The sequence below is a fragment of the Grammomys surdaster genome, unplaced genomic scaffold (assembly GCF_004785775.1).
Source record: "Grammomys surdaster isolate TR1022 unplaced genomic scaffold, NIH_TR_1.0 332, whole genome shotgun sequence".
Taxonomy (NCBI): Eukaryota; Metazoa; Chordata; class Mammalia; order Rodentia; family Muridae; genus Grammomys; species Grammomys surdaster.
This window is the reverse complement of record NW_021604751.1, coordinates 28,147-39,656: the sequence shown is the minus strand read 5'-3', so window position 1 is coordinate 39,656 and position 11,510 is coordinate 28,147. Positions and strand designations below refer to the sequence as shown.

General features: G+C 38.9%; 1 protein-coding gene across 1 annotated transcript; it reads left to right on the top strand.

Annotated features, from left to right (window-relative positions):
• Window positions 1-1,297: 1,297 nt before the first annotated feature.
• LOC114630194 (vomeronasal type-1 receptor 2-like) lies at window positions 1,298-2,251 on the top strand. The gene has a single exon (XM_028778281.1). It carries the CDS (start codon window positions 1,301-1,303, stop codon window positions 2,249-2,251), a length of 951 nt encoding a protein of 316 aa, XP_028634114.1. The 5' UTR covers window positions 1,298-1,300.
• Window positions 2,252-11,510: the final 9,259 nt, after the last annotated feature.

The window sequence follows — 11,510 nt, the reverse complement described above, 5'->3', positions numbered from 1 at the left end:
CACCCAAATCCACAGGACATGGCTAGCATAACAATACTGTGAGTTTCAAGATCAAAGTTCATGAATTTTGTGTCATTGTTGTTCTCTGTGTAACAGTGGCCCTGAGAACTCTGCCTCTATAAAACAAATAAAAGAACTTCAAGTCGAAATAGAATCCAGACATTGCATTAACAAAATATGCAAATCTTTGTTAGAGTGGGTTTATCAATCAAACCTAGCATGATTGATTTGGTCACTGAATATCACAGAAAACATATTTTTGTGAAGATGTGCTCAATACTGTGGGATATGGAATCTCACACTAGCCTTTGTCTTCTGCCTATCAGCTGTTCTTCTCTAAGTGGTGAGAAAAATAAATAGCTAAAATGAAGTGAAATGCCTCAGAACATTGATGATCAGCCTGTAGAGTAGAAGGAGAGGCAAAGAGTTCCACATGGAAAGTCTAAGAATTTATACATCACTAAGCTAAGAGAAACATGGATGCAGCCCAAACAGTAAAGGTCAAGTACACACATTACTAATATATGATAGGTGCAAATGTTGATGTAAACCTGAAAACATCGATACTTAGATTAAAGACAAAATATTGACTGATGAATAGAAATTCATTGGGGCTGGAGGGATGGCTCAACAGTTAAAGACCATTAGGTGCTCTTCCAGAGATCCAAGGTCTGATTCAGTGGCCTGTATATAATGCACAGACATGCAGGCAAAACACTAGAACACATAGAATAAACAATTTTTAAATCCCTCATAACATCCAAATTTTGCTTTAACATAGGTCAACATATCCTCCTCATGACATAACAGAATTCAGGATATTTGGGTGGATTCGAAACTTTGTTATTTTCAGAATTATATTCTATCCTCTAAAATGGTCAAAAATCTCAGGAATGCAGTTGCTAAAGTGTCATCTCTGGACCTAATATTGAAAGGAGTTGTACATTTCTCCAGTAGGTGGTGGTGCACAATTTGGATCTCAGCACTTGGAAGGTAGAGGTAGTTGGATCTCTGTGAGTTCGAGGCTAGCCTGGTCTACAGAGCAAGTTCCAGACAGGGCTACACAGAGAACCCTTAACTTGAAGAACCAAAAGAAAAAGCAAAGAGGAGGAGGCAGAGGAGGAGGAAGAGGAAGAAAAGAAAGAGGAGGAGGAAGAAAGGATAGAAAAGAGATGGACATTTCATCAATTCTCTCTGCTTCTGAGCAGTATATTTTTCTACAAACATCATTTCAATTTTTTTAAATACAGTCCATTGATTTGGTACCCTAGAACTAACAAACCTGATCCACATTAACATTATGATTCCAAGTGACATCATCTTACAGATCTTTCTCATATTCCAGTTATGTCTTGGTGTCATAGGGAACTCGGCACTGTTAGTATTATATATACACAATTTTGTCTTCAGGCCTCATTATAAAAAGTTGATAGATTCACTTTTCATGCACCTGACAATAGTTAATATTTTATTGATTGTATTCCTATTGACAAAAGATATCATGATATCCTTTGGAGTACCGAAATTTCTGGAAGATATCAGTTGTAAGGCAATTTTGTTTTCATTCAGAGTCAGCCGGGGTCTGTCCATCTGCACCACCTGTGTTCTAAGCACATTCCAAGTCATCACTATCACTCCCAGCAATTCTAAGTTGGCCTCCTGGCTTAAGCCTAGACTGTCTACATGGTCTTTTTATTCCTTACTTTGCTCTTGGCTTATTAACCTACTCATCTACGGGTTTATGCTTGATGTGATAATAGCCAAGATCAATAATACTCATGCTGGCCAAGGATATTCAGACGGTTACTGTCAAAACAGGCAGTTTAGTGATCACAATTCAAGGTTATTTATTAGCATTATTATCATTCACGATCTCTTCTATGTGACTGTCATGATGTGGGCCAGCCTCTACATGGTGATTTTTCTCTACAGACACCGCAAGAGAGCCCAGCATCTCCACAGCCCAAGCCTCTCCTCCCAGCCTTCTCCTGAGCGCAAAGCCACTCAAAACATCCTCTCTCTGGTGAGCTGCTTTGTGTTGATTTATTGGTTGAACAACTCAGTCACCCTTTATGGCTTTTATACAAATGAAAAAATTCCAAGACTGCAGTCAATTAATACGATTTTAACAACATGCTACCCAACCATCTGCCCTTTTTTATTCATGAAGAATAATAAAGCTATTCTGCAATTCTTCTCATCATTTTCTCGACTGAGAATGACCTGTTTTCTAAGTTCACTCCATGGCTGAACTGAAACCCAAACTTTCTTGGAGATAAAACAGTGTCTTAATGATTTTCGTGGAATAAAGTATTTGAATGTGGACCTTGAATGCCTGAAATGACATTAGCTATAATTTAGATATTCTGTACACTATTAAAAATTCAGGTAGTTAACATTTTTCTTGAATACAAAACCATGTACATAATTTTAATAATTTTAACACTTCTTACCTACTCAAACTATGACACTTTGTTCATAAAGAACACATTATAAATATTTTGAACAATATCAATATTTTATTTCTTGATTTTTCTCTATGAAAATATTTTAAATCAAAATTTTGAAATACCATTTAGACCTTGGGTTATGTCTTTTATGGTGTTTTCTGTTCTAAAGAACACCTTTTAAAATTGAACAAAGGAATTTCAGTTTCTTAACTACCAACTGCCACAAATACTGTTCTGGCTAGGACTCTTATGTGGAATAGCTGGCAGCTATCCAATGGATGTCCTTGTACCATAGCTGACTTTGAGTCACCAATAATTGTTTTTACTATTTTAGTATATTTTAGTTATTTCTTTTATTTTTTAGATTATGACAAAATTATATCATTTCCCCCTCTTTTTCTTTTTTGCAAACTCTGCTGTATATGCTTCTCCTTGTTCTCCTTCAAATACATGGCTTCTTTTTTAGTAATTGTTCCTATGTATGTGTGTTGGGGCAGGTGTTCCTAAGTAAATATAATCTACTTTTTAAAAATGTGACTTGTATGTACATATTCAGGCCTGATTGCTTGGTATTGAATAACTAATTGTAATTGAACTAATTGGTATGCTCTTCCCTGGAGAAGACCATTTCTCCTGCTCTTGACATTCCGTGGTTATCTGTAGTTCTTTGTGTTGGGTTGAGGCCTCCTTAAAGATCCACCCTGCATCAAGGAAACTTCACTTTGCAATACATGGATACCATTACAAAAAAAAAAAAAAAACCCACGACTAACCAAAATGCAGAATAGTGAATTGTAGTCCCAACAGATGTACCAGCAATGCAACACCTGAGCCTAAAGCTCAAAGAAAGGGGGTACAGAAAGATTTTAGGAGTCAGAAGATCAGACATTTTGTTGTGCAATTCATGAGCAATGTCAGAAGCTCCACCCATAGATTTTCACCAACACAGCTGGTTTTGTTTGATTTAGTTTAGTTTGGATTGTTTCAGTTTAGTTTGGTTTTTTTGAAAGATGGAGTTCCCCTGTGTGCCCCTGGGTGTCCTGAAACTCACTTTGTAGATCAGGCTTGCCTTGAACTCACAGAGATCTATCTGCCTCTGCCATGCACTTGCTGGAATTAAAGGCATATGCAACAAATAGAATTACTTCATATTCCCACCTCTCTTTGATTCCACCTGACCCTCCTGACAACCCTCCCTCAAGTCCTTCTCTCTCCTATACCCCAAATATACTCTCAAGTTTATAGCAATTTTCTATCATTATGATTGCTACATACATGTGTATATGTGTCTGTATGTATGTATATGCACCAATATATAGAGGTAAAATATGCTGAGTCTGTTTCTTTTGCTTGCATGTATAATGACCTCTCTACTCTAGACAACCAATAATAGCATTCATCCATGGGAGATAGTAATTCTCCTTCTTCAAGCAGTCCTTAGTTGCATGTAAGTTTTTGTCTAGCCATGGTAACCCATAAGAATCCACCCATATTAATGCATCAATGATATTGTTATTGCATTCTTCTCGATGTTACAGTTATTTCTAGATGAGACTATATCACAGCAGACTTACTGGTATTCTGGCTCTTACCATTTTTATACCTTCTTTTCTCCAATGTTACCTAAGACATAAATACAGGAGCTTTGGTTTAGATGTAGCTATTGGAGTGCAGCTCCACACAATCTGTTGATTTCTACACTGTGAACAGTTGTTGCTTTCTGTGATGGTCTCTATGTATTCTGAGGATTTGGAACTAGAAACTAAAGATGAAAGCGAATATGCATTTTTCTTTCTCGGTCTACTCATCCATACTTTTGTAGTGAATCCAAATAAAAAATGTTTCAACAATCTGTCCTTGACTACAATCTTTGATCTGTTATAGTCTTCTCTAACTGGGGTGAACATTTCCTTACACAACCCAAATTAAGGTCATCTGCAGCCACTGGCAGCTAAACACAATGGTAGGTACTCAAACTTGAATTGGGATAAAGTGTCTGCTAAGAAAATCTTAGTAGTACATTTACAGCATTCCCACCTCCCATTGGGACCTCACACTTTCCCATCCCCCTTATTCTTTCTCAAATTCATGACCTCTTTTTTATAATGATTGCTAATATACACATACATTCACACATACATACTACACATTTCATTTATATGTAAACTACTGAATTCAGATAGGTCATTTGTATATGATTCTAAAGCTCATTACTTAAGACTGGGTAAACTATCAAGGGCTTATACTGATTCCTTTTCTCTCAGCAGCCACTGATTTCCTGTAACTCTTCATCTAGGGGTGATGCCTTGTCAAATTGCCCCCACCAATGTTGACTATTCAACTGGTGTTGGAACTACGCAGGTCTCATTTAGACATCCACGTTGTTGAGATTTCATGGGTGAGCTTCCCTATCATACATTACAGTAACTATTCTAGTCTTCTTGCACTTACATTTTTTCAAACCCTTCTTCCAAAGGGGTCTCTGAGACTTATGGGTAAGAACCTCATTGTAGATGTATCAAGTAAGAATGGGCACGCGAAGGTCAATTACTGTCTGCATTTTGACAAGTTGTGGATCTCTACAGTAGCTTCTGTCTGCTCGAAAACAATCTTCTTTGATGAAGAATGAGAGTTTTACTGTAGATGTAAATATAAGTATTTAAAATACAGTTAAAATCTATAGAGTTTGTAGAAACACAGCAGTATTATTAAAAAATGAAGTGTGGCTCTGAAAAGAGAGTTCTCAAAAGTGGAAACAAAAAATGGACAAATAATATATTTAAAGTGTTAGTCATCAATGTACTGGTGAGAGGGCTCAGTGGTTGAGAGCATTGACTGCTCCTCCAGAGATCCTGAGTTTAATTTCCAGAAACCACATAGTGGCTTTGTCCATCTACAAGAACATCTGATGCTCTCTCCTGGCATGCAGGTGTACATGCAGACAAGTTTCTAAAGAAAAAAAAATTAAAAAAAAAAAAAAAAAGAAAGGTGTTCACCATCCTTTGTGATCAGAGAAATGGCAATTAAAATTACTTTTCAGCTGTTAAAAACCAATGACATCATTAAATTAGTAGGCAAATGAATACAAACAGAAAAAAATCCTTCTGAATGGGTTAACCCATACATAGAAAGAAAAAGATGGAGACTTCCGGTTTGGGACCGAGCCTAGAGCAGGTCGCAGGCAGCAGCTCCGTACCCAACCGCAGAAAACCAAGAAAAACAGGGACTCCCAGGAGCTTGAACTCACGCAGCATCCCAGGTAAGTTAAAAACAGCACTCACCCCAAACAGGGAGCAACAGGGACCCACTGGGACCCAGGAATTCGCTCCTGGCCCGGGGCGGGCTCCATCCGGTCTGGGCCCCAGCACTCGCGGATCCCGGGAGGCAGCTCTGCACCCAATCTCGCAGACTCCAGAGGAAGCGGGGCTCGCAGGACCTCTGTGCCAAGCAGGGTCTTGGGCTAGGAGGTGGCAGTGCTTGCCCCCGAACAGGGAGTGGCTAGGACCCACTGGGACCCAGGAGTTCACTCCAGGGCCCGGAGCGTGGGTTCCTTCCGGTCTGTGCCGGAGCAGATCCCGAGAGTCAGCTCTGCACCCAATCTCACAGAACCTAGAGGGAGCGGGGCTCTCCGTGGCTCAAGCTAGCTCAAGCAGTTTCTTAGGCTAGGAGGTGGCAGTGCTCGCCCCCAATCAGGGAGCAACTGGGACCCACTGGGACCCACTGGGACTCATTGGGATCCAGGAATCCGCTCCTGACCCGGAGCCCCGGCCCCTTCCGGTTTCCACCTGAGCACCGAGCACATCTTGGGCCTCATCTCTAACTCAAGCAGCAAAACCCATCCCAATCAGTTCTGACACAACCTAGATAATAGGAAAGACAGGCCCCAGTCAGAGACAGCACTGATAGCGCAAAGGTGACCCAGATGGCGAAAGGCAAGCGCAAGAACACAAGCACCAGCAACCCAAGGTACTTGCCAGTATCAGAACCTAGTTCTCCCACATTAGAAAGTCCTGAACTCCCCATATCACCAGGAAAACAAGAACCAGATCTAAAATCATTTCTAATGATGATGCTAGAGGACTACAAGAAGGAAGTAAATAACACTATTAAAAAACTTGAGGAGAACACGGGAAAACAGGATGAAGTCCTTAAAGAAACACAAAAATCCTTTAAAGAATTACAAGAAAACACAAACAAACAGATGAAGGAATTGAACAAAACCATCCAGGACATAAAAATGGAAGTGGAAACAATAAAGAAATCACAAAGGGAGACTATCCTGGAGATAGAAAACCTAAAAAAGAAATCGGGAGTCATAGACACAAGCATCACCAACAGAATACAAGAGATAGAAGAAAGAATCTCAGGTGCAGAAGATACCTTAGAAAATATTGACACAACTATCAAAGAAAATGAAAAATGCAAAAAGTTGCTATCTCAAAATATCCAGGAAATCCAGGACGCAATGAGAAGACCAAACCTAAGGATAATAGGTATAGATGAGAGTGAAGATTCCCAACTTAAAGGGCCAGTAAATATCTTCAACAAAATTATTGAGGAAAACTTCCCTAACCTAAGGAATGAGATGCCCATAATCACACAAGAAGCCTACAGAACGCCAAACAGACTAGATCAAAAAAGAAATACCTCCCGTCACATAATAATCAAGACTCAAAATGTACAAAACAAAGACAGAATTTTAAAAGCAGTAAGGGAAAAAGGCCAAATAACATATAAAGGCAAACCTATCAGAATTACACCTGACTTCTCACCAGATACTATAAAAGCCAGAAGATCCTGGACAAATATCATACAAACCCTAAGAGAACATAAATGCCAGCCCAAGCTACTTTACCCAGCAAAACTCTCAATTACCATAGACGGAGAAACTAAGATATTCCATGACAAAACTGAATTTACACAGTATCTTCCCACAAATCCAGCTTTACAAAGGATAATAGCAGGAAAGCTCCAATACAAGGAGGGCAATCATACCCCAGAAAGAGCAAGAAAATAATCCTTTTCCATTAAACCCAAAAGAAGATAACCACACAAACGATGTCTCCACTATTAGCAAAAATGACAGGAATCAAGAACACCCTCTCCTTAATATCTCTTAACATCAATGGACTCAATTCCCCAATAAAAAGGCATAGGCTAACAGACTGGATACGCAAACAGGACCCAGCTTTTTGCTGCTTACAGGAAACCCACCTCAGTGACAAAGACAGACACTACCTTAGAGTAAAAGGTTGGAAAACAATTTTTCAAGCAAATGGCACTAAGAAACAAGCGGGAGTAGCCATTCTAATATCGAATAAAATCAACTTTCAACTTAAAACTATCAAAAAGGATAAGGAAGGGCATTTCATACTTGTCAAAGGAAAAGTCAACCAACATGAACTCTCAATTCTGAATATCTATGCGCCAAATACAAGAGCATCGAATTTCATAAAAGAAACCTTACTAAAGCTCAAAACACACATTGCACCTCACATAATAATAGTGGGAGACTTCAACACCCCACTCTCAGCAATGGATAAATCATGGAAACAGAAACTAAATAGAGATACAGTAAAACTAACAGAAGTTATGAACCAAATGGACTTAACAGATATCTATAGAACATTTCACCCTAAAGCAAAAGAATATACCTTTTTCTCAGCACCTCATGGTACCTTCTCCAAAATAGACCATATAATTGGGCACAAGACAGGCCTCAACAGATATAAGAAAATTGAAATAATTCCCTGCATCCTATCAGATCACCATGGTCTAAGGCTGGTCTTCAAAAATGACAAAGAGAATGGAAAGCCCACATTTACATGGAAACTGAACAACACCCTACTCCTTGATAATCAGGTAAGGGAAGAAATAAAGAAAGAAATTAAAAACTTTTTAGAATTTAATGAAAATGATGACACATCATACCAAAATTTATGGGATACAATGAAAGCAGTGCTAAGAGGAAAATTCATAGCTCTAAGTGCCTACAAAAAGAAACTGGAGGGAGCATACACTAACAGCTTGACAGAGCACCTGAAGACCTAGAACAAAAAGAAGCTAATACACCCAAGAGGAGTAGAAGGCAGGAAATAATTAAACTCAGGGCTGAAATCAACCAAATTGAAACAAAAAGAACTATCCAAAGAATCAATAAAACCAGGAGCTGGTTCTTTGAGAAAATCAACAAGATAGATAAACCCTTAGCTAGACTAATCAGAGGGCAGAGAGACAGTATCCAAATTAATAAAATCAGAACTCAAAAGGGGGACATAACAACAGAAACTGAGGAAATTAAAAAAATCATCAGATCCTACTACAAAAGCCTATATTCAACAAAATTCGAAAATTTAGATGAAATGGACAATTTCCTAGACAAATACCAGTTGCCAATGTTAAATCAGGACCAGATAAACCATCTAAACAGTCCCATAACCCCAAAAGAAATAGAAGCAGTCATTAAAAGTCTCCCTACAAAGAAAAGCCCGGGACCAGACGGTTTTAGTGCAGAATTCTATCAGACCTTCAAGGAAGACCTAATCCCAATTCTTTTCAAACTATTCCACAAAATAGAAACAGAAGGTACACTACCCAACTCATTCTTTGAAGCCACAATTACACTCATACCTAAGCCACACAAAGACCCAACAAAGAAAGAGAACTTCAGGCCAATCTCCCTTATGAACATTGATGCAAAATTACTCAATAAAATTCTAGCGAACCGAATTCAAGAACACATCAAAACAATTATCCATCACGATCAAGTTGGCTTCATCCCAGGAATGCAGGGTTGGTTCAATATTCGGAAATCCATCAATGTAATCCATTATATAAACAAACTCAAAGAAAAAAACCACATGATCATCTCACTAGATGCTGAGAAAGCATTTGACAAAATTCAACACCCCTTCATGATAAATGTCTTGGAAAGGTCAGGAATTCAAGGCCCATACCTAAACATAGTAAAAGCAATTTACAGCAAACCAGTAGCCAGCATTAAACTAAATGGAGAGAAACTTGAAGCAATCCCACTAAAATCAGGGACTAGGCAAGGCTGCCCACTCTCCCCCTACTTATTTAATATAGTATTGGAAGTCCTAGCCAGAGCAATTAGGCAACACAAGGAGGTCAAAGGGATACAAATTGGAAAGGAAGAAGTCAAAATCTCACTATTTGCAGATGATATGATAGTATACTTAAGTGACCCCAAAACTTCCACCAGAGAACTCCTAAACCTGATAAACAACTTTAGCAAAGTGGCTGGATATAAAATTAACTCAAGCAAATCAGTAGCCTTCCTCTACTCAAAAGATAAACTGGCTGAGAAAGAAATTATGGAAATGACACCCTTCAAAATAGTCACAGATAATATAAAATACCTTGGTGTGAACCTAACCAAGCAAGTAAAAGACCTGTATGACAAGAACTTCATTCCCCTGAAGAAAGAAATCGAAGCCGATCTCAGAAGATGGAAAGATCTCCCATGCTCATGGATTGGAAGGATTAATATAGTAAAAATGACTATTTTGCCAAAAGCCATCTACAGATTTAATGCAATCCCCATCAAAATTCCCACTCAATTCTTCTCAGAGATAGAAAGAGCAATCTTAAAATTTATTTGGAATAACAAAAAACCCAGGATTGCGAAAACTACTCTCAGCAATAAAAGAACTGCTGGAGGAATCACCATCCCCGACTTCAAGCTGTACTACAGAGCAATAGTGATAAAAACTGCATGGTATTGGAACAGAGACAGGCAGGAGGATCAGTGGAATAGAATAGAAGATCCAGAAATGAACCCCTATACCTATGGTAACTTAATCTTTGACAAAGGGGCTAAAACCATCGAATGGAAAAAAGATAGCATTTTCAACAAATGGTGCTGGTCCAACTGGTGGTCAGCATGTAGAAAAATGAAAATTGATCCATACTTATCTCCTTGTACAAAGCTCAATTCCAAGTGGATTAAGGACCTCCACCTAAAACCAGCCACACTGAAACTAATAGAAGAGAAACTGGGAAAAAGCCTGGAATACATAGGCACAGGGAAAAAGTTCCTGAACAGAACGCCAATGGCCTGTGCTCTAAGACCAAAAATTGACAAATGGGACCTCATAAAGCTGCAAAGCTTCTGTAAAGCAAAGGACACAGTCAATAGGACAGAGCGGCAACCAACAGATTGGGAAAAGATATTCACCAACCCTACATCTGATAAAGGGCTAATATCCAAGGTATACAAAGAACTGAAGAAATTAGACTCTAGACAATCAAAGAACCCTATTAAAAAATGGAGCACAGACCTGAACAAAGAATTCTCAACTGAGGAAGCTCGAATGGTTGAGAAGCACCTAAAGAAGTGTTCAGCATCCCTAGTCATCAGGGAAATGCAAATGAAAACAACACTGAGATTCCACCTCACACCAGTCAGAATGGCTAAGATCAAAAACACAGGTGACAGTACATGTTGGCGAGGATGTGGAGAAAGAGGAACACTCCTCCACTGTTGGTGGGATTGTAAACTGGTACAACCACTATGGAAGGCAGTCTGGCGGTATCTCAGAAAATTGAACATAGCGTTACCTAGGGACCCAGCTATACCACTCCTGGGCATATACCCAAAAGAAGTTTCAACATACAACAGGGACACATGCTCCACCATGTTCATAGCAGCCTTATTTATAATAGCCAGAAGTTGGAAAGAACCCAGATGCCCTTCAACAGAAGAATGGATGCAGAAAATATGGTACATTTATACAATGGAGTACTACTCAGCTATTAAAAACAATCAGTTCACAAAATTCCTAGGCAAATGGATGGAGCTGGAAAATATCATCTTGAGTGAGATGACCCAATCTCAAAGGAACATACATGGTATGCACTCACTGATAAGTGGATATTAGCCCAAAAGCTCACAATTTCTAAGAATCTTCATATAGACCACATAAAACTCACATAGAAGAAGGAAGACCAAAGTATGAATGCGTTGGTCCTTTTTAGAAGGAGCATCAAAAGTTTCAACCAGAACTCCCAAAGTCTAAACCACCAACCAGAGAGCAC

Excerpts from the sequence above, each read along its gene's own strand:
- LOC114630194 (XM_028778281.1), top strand. The coding sequence starts at position 1,301 with ATGATTCCAAGTGACATCATCTTACAGATCTTTCTCATATTCCAGTTA.